Source organism: Neoarius graeffei, chromosome 12 (assembly GCF_027579695.1).
Source record: "Neoarius graeffei isolate fNeoGra1 chromosome 12, fNeoGra1.pri, whole genome shotgun sequence".
Lineage (NCBI taxonomy): Eukaryota > Metazoa > Chordata > Actinopteri > Siluriformes > Ariidae > Neoarius > Neoarius graeffei.
This window is the reverse complement of record NC_083580.1, coordinates 23,998,229-24,026,205: the sequence shown is the minus strand read 5'-3', so window position 1 is coordinate 24,026,205 and position 27,977 is coordinate 23,998,229. Positions and strand designations below refer to the sequence as shown.

At 42.7% G+C, this 27,977-nt stretch overlaps 1 protein-coding gene across 2 annotated transcripts in view; it reads left to right on the top strand.

Annotated features, from left to right (window-relative positions):
- Window positions 1–27,977, top strand: part of aggf1 (angiogenic factor with G patch and FHA domains 1) — a 56,258-nt gene that overhangs the window by 6,264 nt on the left and 22,017 nt on the right. For both annotated transcript variants that reach the window (XM_060935714.1, XM_060935715.1), the window contains exons 6-9: window positions 1,261–1,452; window positions 16,824–17,370; window positions 22,467–22,569; window positions 22,659–22,710. In XM_060935714.1, the coding sequence (XP_060791697.1) occupies window positions 1,261–1,452; window positions 16,824–17,370; window positions 22,467–22,569; window positions 22,659–22,710 (894 nt within the window). The remainder of the gene's footprint in view (window positions 1–1,260; window positions 1,453–16,823; window positions 17,371–22,466; window positions 22,570–22,658; window positions 22,711–27,977) is intronic.

The following is a 27,977-nucleotide window of genomic DNA, read 5'->3' as shown; positions in this document are numbered from 1 at the left end:
TGACAGCACCAAGTCTTCTAGGCGTGGAATGAACAAGTTGGCGACATTTTGCAACATCAATCTTTTTCCATTCTTCAACAATGACCTCTTTTAGTGACTGGATGCTGGATGGAGAGTGATGCTCAACTTGTCTCTTCAGAATTCCCCATAGGTGTTCAGTTGGGTTCAGATCAAGAGACATACTTGGCCACTGAATCACTTTCACCCTGTTCTTCTTCAGAAATCCAACAGTGGCCTTCGGTGTGTGTTTAGGGTCATTGTCATGTTGGAAAAGTGCACGACAACCAAGGGCACGGAGTGATGGTAGCATCTTCTCTTTCAGTATAGAGCAATACATCTGTGAATTCATGATGCCATCAATGAAATGCAGCTCCCCGACACCAGCAGCACTCATGCAGCCCCACATAAGGACACTGCCACCACCATGTTTCACTGTAGGCACCATGCATTTTTCTTTGTATTCCTCACCTTTGCAACGCCATACAGTTTTGAAGCCATCAGTTCCAAAAACATTTATCTTGGTCTCATCACTCCAGAGTATAGAGTCCCAGTAGTCTTCATCTTTGTCAGCATGGGCCCTGGCAAACTCTAGGCGGGCTTTTTTGTGCCCGGGCTTTAGGAGAAGCTTCTTTCGTGGACGGCATCCATGCATGCCATTCCTCTGCAGTGTACGCCATATTGTGTCACGGGAAATAGTCGCCCCAGTTTGGCTTTCTACTTCTTTAGATAACTGCAGTGAACTTGCATGCTGATTTTCTTCAACCCTTCTCATCAGAAGACGCTCCTGTTGAGGTGTTAACTTCCGTGGACGACCTGGACGTCTCTGTGAGATGGCTGCAGTTCCATCTTTCTTAAATTTTTGTACCACTTTTGCTACAGTATTCTGACTGATAAGTAAAGCTTTGCTGATCTTCTTGTAGCCTTCACCTTTGTAGTGTAAAGAAATTATTTTCTTTGGGGAATTCTGAAGAGACAAGTTGAGCATCACTCTCCATCCAGCATCCAGTCACTAAAAGAGGTCATTGTTGAAGAATGGAAAAAGATTGATGTTGCAAAATGTCGCCAACTTGTTCATTCCATGCCTAGAAGATTTGGTGCTGTCATTGTCAACATTTTGGAAATTGTTTGTGTTCATTGAGATTGTTTAAAATGTTACTTTTCAAAGGGGGTGTACTCATTTACGCTGAGCACTGTATAAGGTGGGAGTTTGTCCGAACCTAATTTTCTGTTTTGTGTTTTGTTTTGTTTTTCTGTTTTCAGAGCAGTCAGCTGTATTATGATGCCAACACGGGCATTTACTACTGCTATGATCACAACAGTGGAAAGTACCAATTCCACTCTCGAATTGAACTGTCCACAGTTCAACCAGGCCAAACTGTCAATGACCAGGAGAATGTCAATAAATGGAAGAGCAAGAGGACTGCAGAGAGACCAGAGCACCCAGATGCCCAGGTAAAATGCTTAAACTTGTTCATATCCGAGGTAAGTTAGGCTTAAGTCTGAATGACAACATTTTGCAGCAACAGACCCCTTACAGCAGGGTTTCAAAACTCCTGTCTTAGGGACACTCTGCCCTGCATAGTTTGAAGTTTTTCCTACCCCCAACACATCTGACCCAGCTTGTTAAGGACCTCATAATCAGTTGGATCAGTTGGGTTGGCAGTAGGGAAAACTTTAAACTGTTCAGGGCAGGTGGTCGCCAGGGCTTAAAGGACCCATGGCATGGTGGTTTGTTGATGCTTTAAACGGGTTCGTGGAGGTTTCCAGATGTTATATCCGCAGCCTTTCTCGAAATGAACCCTCGTAGATATAGCCTCCTGGGAGAAAGCCCCATTTCAGCCCTTTTCCCAGTGCGTCGTTTTGCTAATGAGAAGCATGGAGGCGGGGAAGGGTAGAGAGTGGGGGCGGGCCATGGGGGGAGGGGCTTGACCAAGCTGCGCACACACATACTCGCTGCTGTCAGCGCCTGTAGCCACACTGCTAAGACAAAACCCCGTTCTCCCTCGGACTCCTTTCGTAAACTCAACGTGACAGAGAACAGAGTGTGAGAGTGTTCGGAGTGGTAGTTTACGAACGTATAATACCCTAGGCTTGAACACGCACTCCATAACCAAAGAGGATAGAAGCAGCAACTACAGCAACATATCGCTTATCCAACAGAAGACATGCATTGCGGAGCAATAGTCAAACATAAGCTCATAAGTTACAGTCAATTTCCAGACTAAACTCAGTTTAACAGAGCATGCTGCATGCTTTTTGGTTTTGTAGCGCAGAGTACCTGGCTAACTGCAGGAAGCAGTTAGCTGCACAGCTAATGTAGCCATTGCAAGGCTAACGCACCGATTTTAAAACACGGCAAAACGACTTAACAGTTATACACTTACTTGTTCGCTGTTTGTGGCTGATGCGGCAGGGATGCTTGGTACGGACCCAGGCTTCAGTGACAGTTGATGTGCAAAACCTGCCCTGTACTGTCCCAAGTTGTGGAAACATTCATCAGGAAAATGCTTCCGACAAACATACACCGTCTTAGGTAGACTCGACGGCGTATTATTGGAGTAAATAAAATTAAGCCACTGCGTCTTCAGGGGCTCTCCCGTCGGCAGTAAAAACAGACTCCTTTCTGTGTTGTCACATCCATGTACAGCGCAATTTCCATGTTTCGCTCGCTTAGGTGGTGCCATGTTGTTGTGTCCTCTATGGTCTCCTCACTACAAAATTGAAGTGACGTATCTATGGTGGCAACTTTTGAGCTGGGCGGGCAATCCATACAGTGGGTGGGAATCCAGAGGGGGGGGCGTGGGGATCATCTCCCTTGCTGACGTAGTAAAGGGAAGAGCCTATCAACGCGCCATTTTGACGCGCCATTCTCAAATGTTGACAAAGGGTGGGCATAGTTTGGTTTACACATTATGACATTTCTAGCCACTGGGGTGACTTAAGAAGGTCAGAGGAACTCATTTTAACGTTAAAAAACATCAGAAAGTGAAAATTTCATGCCATGGGACCTTTAAGTTAAGAACCCCTGTCTTAAGGTGGTTGCACACTGCCCAGACAAACGCTGACCAACTCCAACCAACAACAACTTTGTTCAGTCTGCACTGTCAGTCTGTGTGTGTTGGATGGAATTTTTCGAGTTTGCAGGGCTCGACATTAACTTTTAAACCCACTTGCCCCCCAATATTATCACTTGCCTCCTATTTTGCGAGTACTAATTTTTTTTCGGGAAACCATAGAATATTTGTGAATTGCAACATAAAATGAAGATCACACATTGAGTTGAAGTTTGGTTATTGATTAAGTTTATTATTAAGTTTGGTTATTGGTTACTTTTTACTTGTAATGGACAATAACAATTTTATTCAAAATAGTTTTTCCTGCCTTAGTTGATTTATTTCCATTTCACATGCATGCAGCTGTTGTAAAGTTCAGTGTGTTTGTGTAGAACTCTCTCAGACTGTAGGTTCATTACTCAATAATGTAGAAATCATAAAATAGAAATCTATAACTAAGTTTGTATGAAGAAAACAATAGGGTGCCAAGACTTTTGAACAGTACTGTTTGAGAATATTTATATATCGGGTTTTTTTGTTATATCATCCACCTCTAGGTTTAAAAAAAAAAAACCTGATCTGCGTCATGACAGACAGGGTAATGTTTGAGTTTAAAATTATTTAGTGTGTAGGTTGTGGGTGTTTTATACAAATCTGGCAAGCTGTAACTGAATCAGTGCAGCCGGTATGTCATAACGCAGTGATATATATATATATATTTTTTTAATATTAATAAACCTAGAGGTGGATGATATAACAAAAAAAAAGATATATAAATATTTTGCACAGGACTGTGTTCCTCTGATAACAGAAACAAAGTTTCAGCTCTCTTTGCTCTTAATCTGTTCTGTTCTTTAAGGATTTTTCGTGCTTGTCACTCCTTGTTGAGTTTTTTATGCCTGAGTTGTTTGAAACCAATCTGGGTTTTCTGTGTCAAATAAGGAAGCGGCTTCACCTTTAATACCCCTTTTCCACCAAATCAGTTCCAGGGCTGGTTTGGGGCCAGGGCTTAGTTTGGAACCGGGTTTTCTGTTTCCACTGACAAAGAACTGGCTCTGGGCCAGTAAAACCGGTTCCAGGGTAGCACCAGCTCTTTGTTGGGCTAGAGGAAAGAACTGCTTACGTCAGCAGGGGTGCGGAGTTGTTAAGACCAACAACAATAGCAAGACCGCGAGAGGGCGCCATCTTTAAATAAGTGACGAGATATCATGGATGCAGTAAAGCAGCAGTCATCCATTATTAGGGCCCGAGCCCTATAGGGCGAAGGCCCTATTGTTCTTGTAAGAGTTCACTATTATTAGGGCCCGAGCCCTATAGGGCGAAGGCCCTATTGTTCTTGTAAGAGTTCACTATTATTAGGGCCCGAGCCCTACTGGGCGAAGGCCCTATTGTTCTTGTAAGAGTTCACTATTATTATTCTTCTTCCGTCTTCTTCTTTATTTTTCTCCGCTGTTGGGCCATTTTCGGGGCGCTTGCCATGGGCGAAAACGCACGAAATTTGGCACCAGTTCCGAGAATTGCCACCGCTACTCAGAACCAAAAGCCCAAACTTGGCCGGGGCTCAGGGCCTCTATAGCGCCCCCTAAGTCGTTGTGATTTTGGCCTCCCGCATTAAGGTGCCTGGGTGCCATGTAGTTTGTAGTAGTGGCATGCCATTTGGTCTGCATATGTATCTCACTAACCCGGACAAAAATGTAATGCCAATGCATTAGCCACGCCCAACAGGAAGTGAGGTAATTTCACTTTTGTGCGAAATGCATTTCCACGAAGACGGCGCAACTCCTCCTAGACCGTTCATAGGAATGTCACCAAAATTGATACACATCATCTACAGACATGGCTGACAAAAGTTACTAAATACGTTTCACGTAGGATAAACCGTTCAGAAGTTATACGTCAATCAATTTTCACTTCAAAATTTTACATGCTAAAAAATTCATAACAAATCTTCTAATTGCTCAAAACTGCTCATACTTCACACGCAAATCAGTCATTGGGCTTCTGACATGTTACCCAATTTCTGTGATGTTTCGCCACTGGGGGCGCTATTTTTGGGCAAAAAATCCAATCTTTCCTCAAATTTGGTCAAACTTCACGGCCACCCTCTTACTACCTCCCATGTCATGTATACCACATTTTGGGAATTTTCGTCCATGGGGGGCGCTGTTTTTGGCAGACGCCATTTCTCCAAAACGGGTTTTTGGTAAATAATTCCATTATGCTTTTCCTTCACACCACTTCCTTGTGATAGTATGTTGCTGTTGTAGACACTTATTTTTCCATCTCATAATCGCTCATGTACAGCATAGCGCCACCTACTGACATGGGAAAAACCAAAAAATTTATTCTTCAAAAATCTATGTCTCATCTTCTATTTACTCAATTGTCATCAAACTTCATACGCAAACTCTTCATAGCTCACCTGACATATACGCCAAATTTTGTGCACTTTCGCCACTGGGGGTGCTGGTTATGGCAAAAATGATATTGCAGCTTCTGATTTGTCAAACTTGGCAAGCAAACTCTTTACAGGACCCTTATTGGTGCGCTTGCCATGGTCGACAACGCTTGAAATTTTGCCCCTTTTTCTTGGACTGCCACCGCTACTGAGAACCAGAGGCCCAGATCCAGGCGGGCCTCAGGGCCTCTATAGCGCCCCCTAACGTGTTGTGATTTTTGCCTCTCACATTAAGGTGCCTGGTTGCCATGTAGTTTGTAGTAGTGGCATGCCCTTTGGTACGCTTTTGTATCTCACTAAGCCGGACAAAAATGTAATGCCAATGCATTAGCCACGCCCAACAGGAAGTGAGGTAATTTCACTTTTGTGCGAAATGCATGGCCACGAAGACGGCGCAACTCCTCCTAGACCGTTCATAGGAAAGTCACCAAAATTGATACACATCATCTACAGACATGGCTGACACAAGCTGCTAAATACGTTTCACGTAGGGTTAACCGTTCAGAAGTTATACGTCAATCAATTTTCAATGCAGAATTTTACATGCTTAAAAATTCATTACAAATCTTCTAATTGCTCAAAACTGCTCATACTTCACACGCAAATCACTCATTGGGCTTCTGACATGTTACCCAATTTCTGTGATGTTTCGCCACTGGGGGCGCTATTTTTGGGCAAAAAATCCAATCTTTCCTCAAATTTGGTCAAACTTCACGGCCACCCTCTTACTACCTCCCATGTCATGTATACCACATTTGGGGAATTTTCGTCGATGGGGGGGCGCTGTTTTTGGCCGACGCAATTGCTCCAAAACGGGTTTTTGGGAAATAATTCCATAATGCTTTTCCTTCACACCACTACCTAGTGATAGTCCGTTACTGTTGTAGACACTTATTTCTCCAACTCATAATCGCTCATGTACAGCATAGCGCCACCTACTGACATGGGAAAAACCAAAAAATTTATTCTTCAAAAATCTACATCTCATCTTCTATTTACTCACTTGTCATCAAACTTCATACGCAAACTCTTCATAGCTCACCTGACATATACGCCAAATTTTGTGCACTTTCGCTATAATTATTAGGCCCCGAGCACCGTCCACTGCGAGACCCTATTGTTGCCATGTGTCCAATTCTGTGCTTTGTCGCCATTGTGGGAGTAATGTCTCTTGCCGAGGAAGCTGTGGAAGGTATTTCGCGGGGACGCATGCCCCCGACCCCCTTGGCCGCTGGCGCGAGGGCCCGTCGAGGCCGCTTGCGGCTTTAATTATTCTTCTTCTTTATTTTTCTCCGCTGTTGGGCCATTTTCGGGGCGCTTGCCATGGGCGAAAACGCGCGAAATTTGGCGCCACTTCCGAGAATTGCCACCGCTACTCAGAACCAAAAGCCCACACTTGGCCGGGGCTCAGGGCCTCTATAGCGCCCCCTAAGTCGTTGTGATTTTGGCCTCCCGCATTAAGGTGCCTGGTTGCCATATAGTTTGTAGTAGTGGCATGCCATTTGGTATGCATATGTATCTCACTAGGCCGGACAAAAATGTAATGCCAATGCATTAGCCACGCCCAACAGGAAGTGAGGTAATTTCACTTTTGTGTGAAATGCATGGCCACGAAGACGGCGCATCTCCTCCTAGACCGTTCATAGGAATGTCACCAAAATTGATACATATCATCTACAGACATGGCTGACAAAAGTTACTAAATACATTTCACGTAGGATAAACCGTTCAGAAGTTATACGTCAATCAATTTTCACTTCAAAATTTTACATGCTAAAAAATTCATAACAAATCTTCTAATTGCTCAACACTGCTCATACTTCACACCCTAATCACTCATTGGGGTTCGGACATGTTACCCAATTTCTGTGATATTTCGCCACTGGGGGCGCTATTTTTGGGCAAAAAATCCAATCTTTCCTCAAATTTGGTCAAACTTCACGGCCACCCTCTTACTACCTCCCATGTCATGTATACCACATTTTGGGAATTTTCGTCCATGGGGGGCGCTGTTTTTGGCCGACGCAATTTCTCCAAAACGGGTTTTTGGTAAATTATTCCATAATGCTTTTCCTTTACACCACTACCTTGTGATAGTGCGTTGCTGTTGTGGACACTTATTTTTCCATTTCATAATCACTCATGTACAGCATAGCGCCACCTACTGACATGGGAAAAACCAAAAAATTTATTCTTCAAAAATCTATATCTCATCTTCTTTTTACTCAATTGTCATCAAACTTCATACGCAAACTCTTCATAGCTCACCTGACATGTACGCCAAATTTTGTGCACTTTCGCCCCTGGGGGTGCGGGTTATGGCAGAAATGATATTGCAGCTTCTGATTTGTCAAACTTGGCAAGCAAACTCTTTACAAGACCCTTTTTGGGGCGCTTGCCATGGTCGACATCGCACGAAATTTGGCTCCTTTTTCTTAGACTCCCACCGCTACTGAGAACCAGAAGCCCAGATCCAGGCGGGCCTCAGGGCCTCTATAGCGCCCCCTAACTCATTGTGATTTTGGCCTCCCGCATTAAGGTGCCTGGTTGCCATGTAGTTTGTAGTAGTGGCATGCCATTTGGTACGCATATGTATCTCACTAAGCCGGACAAAAATGTAATGCCAATGCATTAGCCACGCCCAACAGGAAGTGAGGTAATTTCACTTTTGTGCGAAATGCATGGCCACGAAAACGGCGCAACTCCTCCTAGACCGTTCATTGGAATGTCACCAAAATTGATACACATCATCTACAGACATGGCTGACAAAATGTCCTAAATACGTTTCACGTAGAATAAACCGTTCAGAAGTTATACGTCAATCAATTTTCAATGCAAAATTTTACATGCTTAAGAATTCATAACATATCTTCAAATTGCTCAGAACTGCTCATACTTCACACGCAAATCACTCATTGGGCATCTGACATGTTACCCAATTTCTGTGATATTTCGCCACTGGGGGCGCTATTTTTGGGCAAAAAATCCAATCTTTCCTCAAATTTGGTCAAACTTCACGGCCACCCTCTTACTACCTCCCATGTCATGTACACCTCATTTTGGGAATTTTCGTCCATGGGGGGCGCTGTTTTTGGCCAACGCAATTTCTCCAAAACAGGTTTTTGGTAAATAATTCCATAATGCTTCTCCTTCACACCACTACCTTGTGATAGTACGTTGCTGTTGTAGACACTTATTTTTCCAACTCATAATCGCTCATGTGCAGCATAGCACCACCTACTGACATGGGTGAAACCAAAAAATTTATTCTTCAAAAATCAATATCTCATCTTCTATTTTCTCAATCTTGATCAAACTTGATACACACACTCTTAACAGGTCACCTGACATATGTGCCAAATTTTGTGAACTTTTGCCACTGGGGGCGCTGTTTTCAGGCAACAATTTATATCTCGGCTTCTGATTGGTCAAACTTGATCAAACTTTACAAAACAACTCTTCATAGGTCCCTTGACATGTATACCAAATTTGGTGAACTTTCACCACTGGGGGCGCTCATTGCGCTGTAGCAGTTGCAGGAGAGGTGTTTACAATCATGAGGCACCAGGAGTATGTTGTTTTGGTTGCCTTAAACACACATGACTTGTGGGGAATGGGTAGGCAGTCGGGAGCAAGTGTTGTAGCATAGCGCCACCTACTGACATGGGAGAAACCAAAAAATTTATTCTTCAAAAATCAATATCTCATCTTCTATTTTCTCAATCTTGATCAAACTTGATACGCACACTCTGAACAGGTCACCTGACATATATGCCAAATTTTGTGAACTTTTGCCACTGGGGGCGCTGTTTTCAGGCAACAATTTATATCTCGGCTTCTGATTGGTCAAACTTGATCAAACTTTACAAAACAACTCTTCATTGGTCCCTTGACATGTATACCAAATTTGGTGAACTTTCACCACTGGGGGCGCTCATTGCGCTGTAGCAGTTGCAGGAGAGGTGTTTACATTCATGAGGCACCAGGAGTATGTTGTTTTGGTTGCCTTAAACACACATGACTTGTGGACCACTGGGGGCGCTCATTGCACTGTAGCAGTTGCAGGAGAGGTGTTTACAATCATGAGGCACCAGGAGTATGTTGTTTTGGTTGCCTTAAACACACATGACTTGTGGGGAATGGGTAGGCAGTCGGGAGCAAGTGTTGTAGCGTTACATACAGACTAATAGATGTCTAACAGAAGACAATCCTATGTAGCTATAGCTTGGTGACTGATGAGGTAAATACATTAATTTGGTTGGGAAGCCATGGCATAAAATGTTCTGTCCATGACAACATCTCAGCGCACCGTGTACTCTGTGTCCAATTCTGTGCTTTGTCACCATTGTGGGAGTAATGTCTCTTGCCAAAGAAGCTGTGGAAGGTATTTCGCGGGGACGCATGCCCCCGCCCCCCTTGGCCGCTGGCGCGAGGGCCCGTCGAGGCCGCTTGCGGCTTTAATTATTCTTCTTCTTTATTTTTCTCCGCTGTTGGGCCATTTTCGGGGCGCTTGCCATGGGCGAAAACGCGCGAAATTTGGCGCCACTTCCGAGAATTGCCACCGCTACTCAGAACCAGAAGCCCACACTTGGCCGGGGCTCAGGGCCTCTATAGCGCCCCCTAAGTCGTTGTGATTTTGGCCTCCCGCATTAAGGTGCCTGGTTGCCATATAGTTTGTAGTAGTGGCATGCCATTTGGTATGCATATGTATCTCACTAAGCCGGACAAAAATGTAATACCAATGCATTAGCCACGCCCAACAGGAAGTGAGGTAATTTCACTTTTGTGTGAAATGCATGGCCACGAAGACGGCGCAACTCCTCCTAGACCGTTCATAGGAATGTCACCAAAATTGATACACATCATCTACAGACATGGCTGACAAAAGTTCCTAAATACGTTTCACGTTGCATTAACCGTTCAGAAGTTATACGTCAATCAATTTTCACTTCAAAATTTTACATGCTAAAAAATTCATAACAAATCTTCTAATTGCTCAACACTGCTCATACTTCACACGCTAATCACTCATTGGGCTTCTGACATGTTACCCAATTTCTGTGATATTTCGCCACTGGGGGCGCTATTTTTGGGCAAAAAATCCAATCTTTCCTCAAATTTGGTCAAACTTCACGGCCACCCTCTTACTACCTCCCATGTCATGTATACCACATTTTGGGAATTTTCGTCCATGGGGGGCGCTGTTTTTGGCCGACGCAATTTCTCCAAAACGGGTTTTTGGTAAATTATTCCATAATGCTTTTCCTTTACACCACTACCTTGTGATAGTGCGTTGCTGTTGTGGACACTTATTTTTCCATCTCATAATCACTCATGTACAGCATAGCGCCACCTACTGACATGGGAAAAACCAAAAAATTTATTCTTCAAAAATCTATATCTCATTTTCTGTTTACTCAATTGTCATCAAACTTCATACGCAAACTCTTCATAGGTCACCTGACATGTACGCCAAATTTTGTGCACTTTCGCCCCTGGGGGTGCTGGTTATGGCAGAAATGATATTGCAGCTTCTGATTTGTCAAACTTGGCAAGCAAACTCTTTACAAGACCCTTTTTGGGGCGCTTGCCATGGTCGACATCGCACGAAATTTGGTTCCTTTTTCTTAGACTCCCACCGCTACTGAGAACCAGAAGCCCAGATCCAGCCGGGCCTCAGGGCCTCTATAGCGCCCCCTAACTCATTGTGATTTTGGCCTCCCGCATTAAGGTGCCTGGTTGCCATGTAGTTTGTAGTAGTGGCATGCCATTTGGTACGCATATGTATCTCACTAAGCCGGACAAAAAAGTAATGCCAATGCATTAGCCACGCCCAACAGGAAGTGAGGTAATTTCACTTTTGTGCGAAATGCATGGCCACGAAAACGGCGCACCCCCTCCTAGACCGTTCATAGGAATGTCACCAAAATTGATACACATCATCTACAGACATGGCTGACAAAAGTTCCTAAATACGTTTCACGTAGAATAAACCGTTCAGAAGTTATACGTCAATCAATTTTCAATGCAAAATTTTACATGCTTAAAAATTCATAACATATCTTCAAATTGCTCAAAACTGCTCATACTTCACATGCAAATCACTCATTGGGCATCTGACATGTTACCCAATTTCTGTCATATTTCGCCACTGGGGGCGCTATTTTTGGGCAAAAAATCCAATCTTTCCTCAAATTTGGTCAAACTTCACGGCCACCCTCTTACTACCTCCCATGTCATGTACACCTCATTTTGGGAATTTTCGTCCATGGGGGGCGCTGTTTTTGGCCAACGCAATTGCTCCAAAACAGGTTTTTGGTAAATAATTCCATAATGCTTCTCCTTCACACCACAACCTTGTGATAGTACGTTGCTGTTGTAGACACTTTTTTTTCCCAACTCATAATCGCTCATGTGCAGCATAGCGCCACCTACTGACATGGGAGAAACCAAAAAATTTATTCTTCAAAAATCAATATCTCTTCTTCTATTTTCTCAATCTTGATCAAACTTGATACGCACACTCTTAACAGGTCACCTGACATATGTGCCAAATTTTGTGAACTTTTGCCACTGGGGGCGCTGTATTCAGGCAACAATTTATATCTCGGCTTCTGATTGGTCAAACTTGATCAAACTTTACAATACAACTCTTCATAGGTCCCTTGACATGTATACCAAATTTGGTGAACTTTCACCACTGGGGGCGCTCATTGCGCTGTAGCAGTTGCAGGAGATGTGTTTACAATCATGAGGCACCAGGAGTATGTTGTTTTGGTTGCCTTAAACACACATGACTTGTGGACCACTGGGGGCGCTCATTGCGCTGTAGCAGTTGCAGGAGAGGTGTTTACAATCATGAGGCACCAGGAGTATGTTGTTTTGGTTGCCTTAAACACACATGACTTGTGGGGAATGGGTAGGCAGTCGGGAGCAAGTGTTGTAGCGTTACATACAGACTAATAGATGTCTAACTGAAGACAATCCTATGTAGCTTTAGCTTGGTGACTGATGAGGTAAATACATTAATTTGGTTGGGAAGCCATGGCATAAAATGTTCTGTCCATGACAACATCTCAGCGCACCGTGTACTCTGTGTCCAATTCTGTGCTTTGTCACCATTGTGGGAGTAATGTCTCTTGCCAAAGAAGCTGTGGAAGGTATTTCGCGGGGACGCATGCCCCCGCCCCCCTTGGCCGCTGGCGCGAGGGCCCGTCGAGGCCGCTTGCGGCTTTAATTGTTGTTGTTGCTGCTTCTTTTTCTTCTTCTCCGTGTTGTTGTTGCTTCGATGTTCGCGCCAAGGTTTATGCAAACGCAGCGACGTAACTGACGTATACAGTGACGTAATGACGTGGCTCCCCTTAGCACCCCGAGCTATGGAAAAGCAAACTGGTTCTCAGCTGGTTTGCAAGTTGAACGAGTTGTGCACCAGCACTGGCCCCGAACCAGCCCTGGAACTGATTTGGTGGAAAAGGGGTATTAGAAAATCAAATGCTTTCATGAAGGAGCTAAGTCTAATGTGAGCAGAAAAAAAATAAAATGAGATTCTTAAGCAAACTCTTCCATACTCACTTCCGACTTTCTGTTTTTGTAAAATGCATTTTAAATACGATCGGGAATTTCTCTGGAGTTTTCAGGCTGAGCTCCTCTCGTCCTATTCTTTAACCACTCATTTCCTCATTGTTCTTGAAGCATTTGCTTCTATTTGTTAACATATTTCTTGATAGCGGGGAGACGGTAATGCCTTTTATCCATTTCTCTGTTTGAACAAGCAAAAACAACACAAGAATTAACCATATTGAAGACAGATTGGGGTCTGTCTGACCCCAGCTGTAATTATCACGTGATGTGTGACGTCATGCACAAGGGGTCTATAAACAGTACGCGTACCATACTACAACAGCGGGGGTATATAAAATAACTTGCAAAGCAGTAAATGAAACCAAGACTAAGAAAACAGCCAAGACATAATGGCAAATACGTAGTGAGAGACGCTTTTAGGAGCTGAAATAAAAGATCAGAAAGCCTAATTTTTGTGGTATTAGATCGTGATATATGCTCATTCCAACTTGCCTGGTCGGGCATGTCGGGGACATATCCCACTTGCCCAAATGCATGTTTCACTTGCCCCAGGCAATCAGGCAGTGCTTAATGTTGAGCCCTGGTTTGACATGTCCAGTTGGATTTGGTTCCAACAAACTGCAACATTTTGGGTAACCTTGACAGCTGAGGCTATACTCGCAGACAAACCATCAGCATGCATGATTTTCTTTGATGTCAGGTTTGCTAGCTGTCCTTTACTCACCTTGGTCTTAGGTTTTATGTTCAAAATAGTTGGTTTATGGACCCAGAAATGTGAAGAACACCTGATTGAGTTGTGGGAAGAGAAACCCCAATGTTACAATATAAGGACTCGGGCATTTTCAAACTGTGATAGCAAGATTAACGCAGTACAGTATATTGTTGAGGAACTGGAGACATCTGGTGAGTAATCTGCTGGATAGGTAGCAGTGTTGTTGATGTTAACACCGTTGTACCTAAATATGATTTGACATTACGAATGTTTCAGGTAACGTACCATTTTCAGGTCTGTCGCACATCAACTTCCTGTTTACCGTTGTGAATCATTAGTTACGTCAGCTCAACATAACGTTTGCCATTGAGATTCTTTTGACTGGAAGTCTTTGGAGGGGAGAATCTCAGTTGCAAATGTTAGGCTGAGCTGACGTAACTAATGATTCACAACATTAAACCTGAGACATGTGTAATGTTAAATCATATTTGGGTACAACATTAACATTAGTGATTAAAAGTTACTTAAATGTTCCTATCCTAAGGCAAAAACATAAATAAGGGAAAGCAGGCAACAAAAGTCTGTATTGTCAGTTACTGTCTGAGCAGTGTGGCTACCAAGACTGCTACCAATATCTGCCAACTTTAGAACGCTGGGGTTAGTTGGGTATTGTCTGGCCAGTGTGCAGCCAACTTTAGTGTTAAAAGTGGATCCCCTTATGATTGCAGCACAGCCATGAATGCAGTCCAGGGATGTATGAGTCCAAGTGTGTATGAGCAGATTTATTATTTTTTTTATACCCCCGTTCCGAAGGAGGGGGGTATACTGGTTTACCTCTGTCCATCCGTCCGTATCTCTGTCCGTCCGAAACACCCTTTTTCTCAGCAACCACAAATCATAGCCACTTGGTACCAAACTTCAGCTTGGGGTTTTATACCGTGTATACCATTTTCAGGTCTGTCGCACATCAACTTCCTGTTTACCGACTGAATGTATTTACGAGACATATAGGGTGAATTTACAAAATTTTTGTAACACTTTTCTCAGCAACCACAAATCACAACTGCTTGATATTTAGTACTGAGCTTCAGCTTGGGGTTCTATACTGTGTGTACCGTTTTCAGGTCTGTCACACATTGACTTCCTGTTTACCAACTGAATGTATTTACGAAACATATAGGGTGGATTTTGACGCTATTTCAAGAAGCAAAATGCTATTTCAAAATGACAGTTTACCAGAATGCTATTTGAAATACCTGGGGAGAACACTGCTCTTTACTTACTTGTTTCAGGGTTAATTATTTGTTGAAGTCAGCATTCATAATAAGTGTCTTATTCCTTTGATTGCTTGCGCTCTGATATAAAGGGGGGGGGGATATGTAAGTGAGCAGTAGCTCACAGTTGATCTTGTATATATTGTGCTTGCTTTTTTATGTCTTAAAATTTCCACTGACAACCCCATGTTGAAATAAATATATTTAAATGGTTTGTATCTTAACATTTCCTAATTTCATTATAACTGCAGATTTGTTTTAAAAAACAAAACACCATAGACTAAAGTAAGCATATTAACTTGTTGGCCTGTCCGTCCAGGATGTACTGTACCCCACCTCTCACCCGATGTCAGTTGGGATTGGCTCCAGCTTCCCTGCGACCCGCAATGGATAAGTGGTATCGAAAATGAATGAATGAACTTGTTGGCCTGAACAACATTCTATAATGAATTTCTTACAGCAATAGCAGGGCTTAGGTTTTCATGATTTACCAAATTCTTCAATATTTTCAAGTTTTTCAAAATTTGTAACCAATCTTTTCTAAAATTGTGTATGAAGAGACCGAATAAGTAATACAACACCCATTCTTATAAAAGTTGGGACGCTGTAACACAAATTAAAAACAGGATACAATGATTTGCAAATCCTTTTCGACCGATATTCAATTGAATACAATACAAAGACAACATATTTAATGTTCAAACTGATAAACTTTTTTGTAAATTTACACTCATTCTGAATTTGATGCCTGCAACATGTTCCAAAAAAGTTGGTACAGGCGCATGTTTACCACTGTGTTGCATCACTTTTTCTTTTAACAGCACTCGGTAAGCGTTTGGGAACTGAGGACACTAATTGTTGATGTTTTGAACATGAAATTCTTTCCCATTCTTGCTTGATATATGACTTCAGTTGCTCAACAGTCCAGGGTCTCCGTTGATGTATTTTACGCTTCATAATGTGCTGCAAATTTTGAATGGAGACAGGTCTGGACTGCAGGCAAGCCAGTCTAGTACCTGCACTCTTATACTATGAAGTGATACATTTAACTATGAATTATTAAATCTCATAAAGAGAAATATTAGTTGAATTTGCTTATATTCAAGATATTTGTACTTGCTATCATTTGCTGTGTACACAAGGAATTGAAAGAAATAAATTATAATAAACAAATAAATATTTAACATGCCCCAAAATATTTCCTGGTATGTGGAAAAACGACCACTACTTAGGCTGTTTAGCATGGTAAAAGGTTTGAACTCAGGAAAATAATTTCTTCATTGATTGCAGGGTCCTGTAAAGAGTTTTTCTGTCCTCTATCATTTCAATCAAATGTGTTTTTTTAAATGATGTAGCACACAGCATAGTGTGTTCCATACCACAGTTAAATTAATCGAGAATGCCGTTTGTTGCCAGCTATTTTTTTTTAAATTGATTTTGTTGATTTAGTTGTTGTAGCCCTATGCTTTTGTATATTTGTCTTAGAAATCATTGAGCCCTCTGGTGGTAGCTATGCTACATGCTAAACTGAAAGACTGATGCTCATGAAAATTTGTCTTTGATAATCAAGCTCCTACTTGAGCATACAGATAACTTTCTCGTACATTATCTGACATACCCTTTGAACTTAAATGGCTTAAGTGAACTTGAATCTCTTGACCACTACCTACCCCATTCTGTTGACCTCCCCAAATGAAAATCTCCCAGTTCTGTCCTAATTGGTTGAATGTCTCCTAACTAATAGTACCATGTTGGGGTGAAGGAGAGGCCCAAACCTGTAAAGGATCAGGAGGAGCACAACATCCGAAAGAGGGGTGAGACAGTCACACGGCGAAAAGGGCAACGTTCGCGGAGCAGGACGCGCCGGTCACGTTCAAGGAGCAGGACGCGCCGGTCACGTTCGAGGAGCAGGACGCGCCGGTCACGTTCGAGGAGCAGGACGCGCCGGTCACGTTCGAGGAGCAGGACGCGCCGGTCACGTTCGAGGAGCAGGACGCGCCGGTCACGTTCGAGGAGCAAGACGCGCCGGTCACGTTCGAGGAGCAGGACGCGTAGACAGAACAGGAAAAGTTCTGAAGACAGGAAGAATCAGAGGCAGTCACACTTGCACAGGGATTGGAGCTCACACTCTGCTAATATGGACAGCGAAAGTGAGCCAGAAGAAGGAGAGATCTTGCAGTCCAGGGCAAAGATGTATCCTTCACCATCATCATCGTCAGCATCCCTGTCTCCTCATCCAGTTACCTCTCCAGTTTCATACAGCCCAGAGAGGGACATACAACTAATGGAAGGTGAGGTCAATACTCTATTCCACTGACAAGGCTTGTTTTTCTCCTCCTTATTCTGAGTGTGGAGATGAGCAAGTTTGTAAGCATTAATACTCTAACTGCTTTAGTCCCAGGACCACTGATTTTATGGTTGTAATATATAAGTTCACAATATTTTCTTCAGACCCTAATGGTTGTCATGAATATAACATGAGCTTTTCTGGAGTCACCAGTTAGTTCATGATCAGCATCAATTTAATGTTCAAACTTAAAGTGCATATCACGGGTAAATTCAGGAGCAAGATCATTGTAATTCTCCTATTTTATATTAAACTTTGGTCAAATATCTGTAACATTCTGCATTCTCTGCAATTTTTTTACCTTGCACAATACCAGAAAAATTCAGTTGAAATCAAGCTGTTTGAGGCGAATCGGTCCGCCTCTGAAAAAACTTGGCATTTGGATTTCCCGGGAAACATTGATTTTCATGACGTCGCGTGCAGGACGCCTCCCTCTGAATCCTACGTCAGCGCTGGTTTGTTTATGAGAAAACGACCTGGTGGTTTTCTGCAAGTTTCTTCAACGTTCTCACGTAATTATTAAAATGGTTAACAGATGTATCGTAGGAGGGTGTAGCAACACCAATCTTGATGAGATTAGTACTCCTCGTTTTCCAAAAGACCGGACAATAAGAGAAATGGGAGCGCTTGGTCTACACAGGCTGTGCACTGAAACCGCGCAAGCTCACGCAGCCTGCTGGCGCTTCTGCAGGTAACGTCACGAATCTGGCTCCAGACTCCCTTGGGATTTTCCAGACGCGTTTTGTTATTTTATTTTTTTCTGCTGTAGACAGATGGCCTTGTGCAAAATTACCTTTCTGGATGAGTGTGTAAAGGGACATACTTTCATATAAAAAAAAAAATGAAATTGGTCCAGAATATGCACTTTACGCTAGGAACTGGCTTTTTATAATGGACAAGTTCCAGATTAGTCACTCAAAGCAGCACCAGTCCACATTAGTGATGTGACCATTTCAGAAGTTATATTCTGTTGAGGTTTCTTTTGGCCCAGCTTAAGTGTTGCTGTTTTTGGCTGCAGCTGGATATTACTTGGCATTATTATTATCATTATTATTATTATCATTATTATTATTATTATTATTATTCCTGGCAGTGTAAGGTCTGAAGCATCTTCTATCCATTCTTTCTACAGAGAAATTTTCATTTAGTTTTTCATGTTCTATTCCACGTAGTGGGCACGTTCAAGTATAAATATGTAGGCAGTCTCACATGTTTTCAGATGACATTGCAACACCTTTGTGCGTACTTGGAAATAACCAGACATAATCAAATGACAGTGGCTAATCAATGCTATGCAAAACAGGAAGTCTCCTGTTCTCAATGGTTTTACAGTTGAATTTTATAAGGCATACTTGATGTTATTAGCCTCCATACTAGTGAGAATGTTCAATGATTCCTTTACTGAAGGCCGGCATCCATTTCATTGCTTCTGAAGAAGGACAGGGATCCTACCTCCTATAGTAGCTATAGACCAGTCTCGCTTTTAAACGTGGATTGTAAGATTCTGGCCAAGGTTCTCTCCCTCTGCCTCCAAAGCGTGACGTAATCCATAATTTCATTGGACCCGAAAGGCTTCATGCTAGGGAGACATCCATTTTTTTTAACACCAGAAGGCTATTGAACATCATGTTCTCACATGCGTCCAACACTGAAATCGTAGTGGCGCTTGACGCGGAGAAAGCCTTCGATAGGGTGGAGTGGGGCTTTTTGTTTTTTACTTTAGAGAAATTTGGCTTTGATTCTAATTTTATTTATTGGGTTAAACTTTTGTTTCTTTCGTTCTTGGGTGCCTATCAAGGTATAAATTTGAACGTTCAGAAAAGTGAACTATTTTTTGTTAACGATTTGGCGAGGTCACGTCCACAATCCACATTCCCCTTTAAAATAGCTGAGGAGGGATTCAGATATTTGGGGGTGTTTATTACCAGCTCCTTCAGGGATCTCTTTCTTAAGAACTTTCAGCCATTACTAGATAAATATAAGTCAGACTTGTCCAGATGAGCTGCCCTCCCCCTATTCCTTGCAGGCCGAGTCAATCTTATTAAGATGGTTATCCTTCTGAAATTTCTGTATTTTTTTCCAACACATCCCAATCTGTCTCAATAAGTCTTTTTTTCGCTAATCTCGACCAACAACTTAACGCGTTCATTTGGCATAGCAAACCAGCCCGTATTAAGAAACAGATTCTTCAACTATCTAAATCTGAAGGGGGACTAGCATTGCCAAATTTTCGTCATTACTTTTGGGCCTGCAACATTAATAAACTGGGTCCGCTGTGAATGTACAGACACTTGTTCACCCTGGACTCACACTGAAATGTCATCCTCTTCCTGTTCTCTGCGTTCTGTGATTTGCTCACAGCTGCCCGTAAGTGCCCATAGGATCTCACCTAACCCGGTCGTCACCAATACAATTAAAATTTGGATCCAATTCAGGAAGCAGCACGGCTTACATAGGGTGTCAATTCTTGCTCCAATTTTGAATAATCATGCATTCCTCCCCTCCTGCTCTGACCCTACTTTTCGCATATGGTCAGATAAGGGCCTCAGAACACTTAACGACTTTATTTAGAACTGAACCCCTTGACTGCTGTTTTTGGTCTCCCTCCGACCAAAAATTTGCCCATTACTATACAGCGTGTCATTGCCTTCACTACCATGCTGGTCAGGCGTACCATTCTTCTCAAATGGAAACATGTTTCTCCCCCAACTCACAACTGGATATGTGAAATCTTACGATTTCTGCAGTTAGAGAAGTTAAGGTTCTCACAGAAGGGATCTCTGACATCGTTTCATAAAACCTGGGGCCCCCTGCTAGCCTATATTAGCAATAATCTAACTCTTATTGCTGATGATGCTGAAGACACTTCTTAAAATAATTAGCTGCTAGAGAGAGAGAGAGGACAACCCCCCTGGCTATTCATTTACTTTATTTCATCTTATTTCACATTCATTCATTCATTCATTCATTCATTCATTCATTCATATACAGTGCCTTGAAAAAGTATTCATACCCCTTGAACTTTTTCACATTTTTCCACCTTACAACCACAAACTTAAAAGTTTTTAATGAGATTTTATGTGATAGACCAACACAGAGTAGCACATAATTGTGAAGTGAAACGAAAATGATAAATGGTCTTCAAAATTTTAAACAAATAAAAATCTGAAAAATGTGATGTGCATTAGTATTCAGCCCCCCTGTGTCAATACTTTGTAGAGCCACCTTTTGCTGCAATTACAGCTGCAAGTCTTTTGTGGTATGTCTCTACCAGCTTTGCACATCTAGACACTGAAATTTTTGCCCATTCTTCTTTGCAAAATAGCTCAAGCTCAGCCAGATTGGATGGAGAGCGTCTGTGAACAGCAATTTTCAAGTCTTGCCACAGATGCTCAATGGGATTTAGGTCTGGACTTTGACTGGGCCATTCTAACACATGAATACTCTTTGATCTAAACCATTCCATTGTAGCTCTGGCTGTATGTTTAGGGTCATTGTCTTGCTGGAAGGTGAATCTCCTTCCCAGTCTCAAGTCTTTTGCAGCCTCCAACAGGTTTTCTTCCAGGATTGCCCTGTATTTAGCTCCATCCATCTTCCCATCAACTCTGACCAGCTTCCCTGTCCCTGCTGAAGAAAAGCATCCCCATAGCATGATGCTGCCACCACCATGTTTCACAGTGGGGATGGTGTGTGCAGGGTGATGAGCAGTGTTAGTTTTCCGTCACACATAGCACTTTGCATTTAGGCCAAAAAGTTCAACTTTGGTCTCATCTGACCAAAGCACCTTCTTCCACATGTTTGCTGTGTCCCCTACATGGCTTCTTATGCCTGTCTTTCAACAATGGCTTTCTTCTTGCCACTCTTCCAAAAAGGCCAGATTTGTGGAGTGTACGACTTATAGTTGTCCTGTGCAGATTCTCCCACCTGAGCTGTGGATTTCTGCAGCTCCTCCAGAGTGATCATGGGCCTCTTGGCTGCTTCTCTGACCAGTGCTCTCCTTGCTCGCTCTGTCAGTTTAGGTGGACGGCCATGTCTTGGTAGGTTTGCAGTTGTGCCATATTTTTTCCATTTTTGAATGATGGATTGAACAGTGCTTCTTGAGATGTTCAGAGCTTGGGATATTTTTTTATCACCTAACCCTGCTTTAAACTTCTCCAGAACTTTATCCCTGACCTGTCTGGTGAGTTCTTTGGTCTTCATGATGCTGTTTGTTCTTCAGTGTTCTCTAACAAACCACTGAGGCCTTCACAGAACAAGTGTATTTATGCTGAGTAAATTACACACAGTAGGACTCTATTAACTAATTAGATGACTTCTGAAGGCAATTGATTGCACTGGATTGTATTTAGAGGTATCAGAGTACAGGGGGCTGAATACTAATGCACACCACATTTTTCAGATTTTTGTTTGTTTAAAATTTTGAAGACCATTTATCATTTTCGTTTCACTTCACAATTATGTGCTACTCTGTGTTGGTCTATCACACAAAATCTCAATAAAAAACTTTTAAGTTCGTGGTTGTAAGGTGGAAAAATGTGAAAAAGTTCAAGGGGTATGAATACTTTTTCAAGGCACTGTGTGTGTGTGTGTGTGTGTGTGTGTGTGTGTGTGTGTGTATATATATATATATATATATATATATATATATATATATATATATATATATATATATGTGTGTGTATATATATATATGTATGTGTGTGTATATATATATATGTGTGTGTGTGTGTGTATATATATATATATATATATATATATATATATATATATATATATATATATTTTTTTTTTTATGCTGTTATGTAACTAATTAGTCGCTTATTGTAGCCACAACCGACATGGGATGTGGGGTGGGATTTATGCTGGGGTTTTTTTTCCCTCTAATGCAGACACTCTGATGTAATGCAAAGTTGATATACTATTTTGTACTCTCTGCAAAAACTGAATAAAATCATGTGGACAAAAAAAAATTATGGTGGCTATTTTACTATTGTTCAGCCCTATCCACCTATGAGCCTTACTTCTTTGTTTTCTTTCTAGATGGCTGGCCCCCATGTGTGAGAGTGATTGTGGTTCGCTCTCCTGTCCTGGAACCCGGCACTCTCTTCATCCTCACAGCTGACAGCATTGCCACTTTCGGCCGGTCAGTAACATGCCTGTGTGCCTGCTGTTTGTGGTTTAGCAAGTCATCATTTTGTATGACTTTATCATGTATTGTCTTTGCATTTGTAGGGAGAAGGATATGGACCATGCCATTAGGATTCCAGAGATGGGAGTTAGTAAGGTATGAACTGTCAGAATTAGTCAGCTTGGATATGTATGTAATTAAACCCCTTAGTGGTGTGTCACGAAGTGTTGTAGTGTAGAGTAATATAGCTTTAGCTTGCTATTACTCTCTCGCTTCAGCTGCAGCCATATAGCCAAAATGGAGGGCAAATTATGTAAGCACCTCTTGCCAGTACCCAGCTTCTCCACTACCAAGACTCCTGCATGCCTCCTCGTGGCACCCATGGTATAGCCCCAGGCAAACTTGCAGGAGATCTCGGAGCAGGGTGGAGCCCCAGAATTGCAGTGCTCATGGCCCACTGGTGTGTGGACACGCCCTGACACTCATCAATCCAGCCCACAGCTATGGGTAAATAACAGCTCAGCCAATGTGCAGAAGAACTCGCTACTAGGGTCAATGGAGAAGACTGAGCACTAAGGGTAGATGGGACTCTCCAGCTGTTTAGCAACTCATCTAAGAGAAAGACAGCTCCAAACAAAACCTGCATCCCCCTACAGTTGCTATACTTGTGGCACTAGCTGCACCAGTATAGTTCTTGCTGTCTGTGGTACAAGAGAGTGGGAATGGCTCTGCACACACCAGCTTCCAGATGGTGTACATTCCAAGCCCTGTGGCAATCAAGAAATGGTGATGGGAACAGGCAGAGGATGCTGCTGAGAGTTCTTAGTCATGAGTTTGCACACAGGCGGTCTTCGGGTGATGGTCGTTCTTCACAGACCAGGGTAGATGGGAAGTTTGTATCCTCTTAGGGCAACAGAGCAGGCCTCTTTAGGTATAGTGCTGCTCTCCCAAATCATGTGAAGAGTGACTAAATATGAACCCTAAACACAGCCTGCCCTCCTGCACCTATCAGGTAACTGCACCTGACTGGTCATCCGCCTCTGCGGTTGAAGCTTGCATGGAAATCACAGAAAGCCTTATAGACTGATACTAGGCTCCTGGAATGTCAGGACACTGCTCGACAGTGATGAGAGGCCAGGGCATAGAACAGCTCTCATAGTCAGGAAAGTAGGGAGGTACAACATTGACATAGCTGCCCTTAGTGAAACCTGACTAGCTGAGGAGTCGCATCTGGAAGAAGTGAATGTAGACTACACCTTCAACTGGATTGGTAAACCCAAAGACCAACCTAGGCAGTCTGGCATTGGGTTTGCAATACAATAGCCAGTAAACTGGACTCGCTTCCCAAAGGCATCAGTGATCGCATCATGGTCATACCCACAAAGTATACATAACAGATAAGAAAGACCACACAGAGAAGATGGGATACCATCAGGCAAGAAGCAAGCTTCAGTCTAAATTACGAGAAAGGAAGAACAACTGGTGGGAGCAAAAGGCAAAAGAACTACAGGAAGCTGCTGACAGACATGATGCAGAAGCTCTTCATGATGGTTTAAATGCAGTATACAGGCCCAAAACATGTTGTATGACACCGATGCTGTCTGCAGATGACACTAAACTTCTTACTGATAAAACTGAAATACTTTCCTGGTGGGCTGAGCACTTTTAGAATGTCCTCAACTGCCCCTCAGCAGTGACTGACAATGTCATGGACTCTCTGCCACAGTATCCAATACTAGAGGACTCAATATTGAGTTCTTCACAAGATGAAGTTACCAAAGCTATCAAACAGCTTTCATCAGGGAAGTCACCAGGACAGGATGGTATTCTACCTGAAATATACAAATACTGTATGGTGGAGCATATACATGGAGTTTGCGTGTTCTCCCCGTGTCTGCATGGGTTTCCTCCAGGTGCTCCGGTTTCCCCCACAGTCCAAAGACATGCAGTTAGGTTAACTGACTACACTAAATTGTCCATAGATGTGAATGTGTGTGTGAATGGTTGTTTCCCAAGCCCAAACATGGGAGGGTTTTGGCAGGAAGGGCATCCAGCGTAAAGCTTTGCTCCAATTAATATAACGTGGATCAACAGGGTCCACATAGCAGCGACCCCACATACGCAAGTGTGGAAGCTGGAAGAAGTGAGTGAGGATGGAGCACACATGTTCAGGAAGCTCACCAACCTCTTCTGCAAGATATGGAACCATGGTACAGTACCACAGGAGTACAAAGATGCCTTAATTGTTCATCGGTACAAAAGAAAAGGCAACAAGACTGTCTATGATAACCACCGTGGCATATCACTGCTCTCAATAGCAGGGAAAATATGAGCCAGATACGAGTCATCCTGAAAAGGATCATTTGCTGGCTTGTTGATCTTGTATACCCAGAATTCCAGTGTGGCTTTCGTACTGAACGTGGAACCATAGACATGATATTCACACTGCGGCAGATAGAAGAAAAAGCAAAGGAGAAAAACCTTTGTTTTTTCTTGTTTTTCTTCGCTGTACATGGCCTTTGTTGACCTCACTAAGGCATTCAATACTTTGAATTGTGATGGACTATGGAGAGTACCACAGAAGTTTGGCTGTTCAGAGAAGATAGTTCACATCATACGCTCCTTCCATGATGGCTACAGTGCTAGAAAGTGGCGATGGGTCAGATGCCTTCCCAGTAGCAAACGGCACCAAACAAGGATGTGTGATGACCCCTGTACTCTTTGCAGTATACTTCTCAGCTATGCTATCCATAGCCTTTGACAACCTAGACAAATGCCCCCTTTCCACCAAAGCAGTTCCAGGGCTGGTTCGGGGCCAGTGCTTAGTTTGGAACCGGGTTTTCTGTTTCCACTGACAAAGAACTGGCTCTGGGGCCAGAAAAACCGGTTCCAGGCTAGCACCAACTCTCTGCTGGGCCAGAGGAAAGAACTGCTTACATCAGCGGGGGGGCGGAGTTGTTAAGACCAACAACAATAACAAGACCGCGAAAGATCGCCATTTTTAAGCGACGAGAGGCAGCAGCTGTACAAACGCGAAGTCATCCATTATTCTTGTTGTTGTTGTTGCTACTGCTTCTTCTTCTTCCGTGTTGTTTTTGCTTCGATATTCGCGCCAAGGTTTATGCAAACATAGCGACGTAACTGACGTATACAACGACGTAACTGACGTATACAGCGACGTAATGACGTGGCTTCCCTTAGCACCGCAAGCTATGGAAAAGCAAACTGGTTATCAGCTGGCTTGCAAGTTGAACGAGTTGTGAACCAGCACCAGCACTGGCCCTGAACCAGCCCTGGAACTGATTTGGTGGAAAAGGGGTAAAAGGGGTGCAGATACAATTAAGAACTGATGGCAACCTCTTCAACTTACAATGCTTAAAGGAAAGTGCAAAGATCAGGGAACATCACCTGAGAGACTTCCTGGTTGCTGATGACATTGAAAACTCCCTGGAAGATATCCAAGAAATAGTGGACCACTTTGTCTATGCTGCCAGAGCCTTTTGGTCTGACAATCAGCATTAAGAAGACTGAAGTCGAGTATCCACCATCTCCTGGTAGCCCACCTCAAAATCCTAATGTAACCATTGACAACACACCTCTCCACTCCGTACAGAAGTTCTGCTATTTGAGCAGCACACACTCAAGTACAGGAGTGCCGCTAGAAAGAATATAATAAACACCCACCCCAACCCAAGTCGCCAAGTCATCGCAGGGCTAGAGAATAAATCCCTTAACCTCAAATATTTAGTATCTCAATGTTAAACAGTTCCAAATGAGGTAGATAACCACTGTACATACACTACATACAGTTTTAAAGTCACTTATGGGCTTTGTTGTGCATAATTCCGCATCTGTACTAAGACAGTGTGTTGTGAGAACGATGTATATGTATTACTAACATTTGGATGGAATGGGCTGCATGCTTGGTTAGTAAGATTAGTTGATCATAAAGGGAAACAAATATCTTAAAAGGGTGATCTTAAAAGTGGCAATGGCATTATTCCCTTTACATCTTAAGTCAAACTATCTAACAATCTTTTTAGCCAGTTTTTGTCCATTTCATATGCCAGTTGTCCATTTCATTATTGGAATGTCTATATGAACATCTCATCTCATCTCATTATCTCTAGCCGCTTTATCCTTCTACAGGGTCGCAGGCAAGCTGGAGCCTATCCCAGCTGACTACGGGCGAAAGGCGGGGTACACCCTGGACAAGTCGCCAGGTCATCACAGGGCTGACACATAGACACAGACAACCATTCACACTCACATTCACACCTACGGTCAATTTAGAGTCACCAGTTAACCTAACCTGCATGTCTTTGGACTCTATATGAACATTATCATCTAAAATAGTACTTGCTTGCTATAGCTAGCTGCTTACATGGTCAATGCAGCATAAATACTAAAAATCAGTTTGCATGAGCCTTAATCCCAAAGCCCTTTATTCACAGATTGCTCTGTAAATACATTATCAACAATATACTGCTCATCTCCTTCTGCTTGAAATGGGAGGGGGGTTGAGGGAGGGTTTCCTAATCCTGAGGCTGCATCTGTGCATGTAGAGGGCAGACCTCATTAGTGAACAAGCTAGTTATTAGCATGCTTCTTAACCTAGCCGGCACACTAGCTATATAGTGGACCTACAAATCCACTGAGCTGTTTGCAGACCAAAATGACACTCATTACTCCTTTCATTTTCAGTGGCAGTAAAGGTAAACTATGAACTACTTAAGTAAAATGACACTGCATTGTAAATTAAGTTGTTAGCTTGATCATCCAAGCAGTGTTTTAAGCCACGCTAATCACCTTCCCTAGCATTAACATTAGCATGTTAGGTTAATAGCCACCAAAGGAAGGTCGGTGAATACTGTAAATGTATAGGCTATCTTTCTTCGGGAAGAAACTGGGTAACTAACTGTTGGCCCTTTTTCCTCTCTCTCAGCTTTCTGCTGCCTCTCTTTACATTTCTGGCAGCCCAACTTCTTCATGGTGGTGTCAGTTTACCGTCAATTCTGCTTCTACTGTGCACAGCTGACGTTAATGCTGGATTGGAAAGCAACAAACTTAACATGGTGTCACGCTCTGGCTCCATCTACATAAGACTGTACTATGTAATGAATAGGGAGGGGGTGAAATATGAAGACGATCTATTTTAATAATTTTGTGGAAAATGGAAAACCAAACCTGAAGTTTGTTGTATTTGCTCATTTTAAAGAGACAAAATTATTAAAATATTTTTATTAAATTAACTTACACATGGTGGTAATATTAATATTGTCCTCTGAGGGCCCCTTATCAATGCTGGGCCCTTAGAATAGTCCTAACTTTCACCACCCCCAACTGTGCCCTTGCTCAAGCAGCACCATGGTGGATGGTGAAATCTCTTAACACATCTCAAAGGCAAGCTCAGCAGTTGGCAG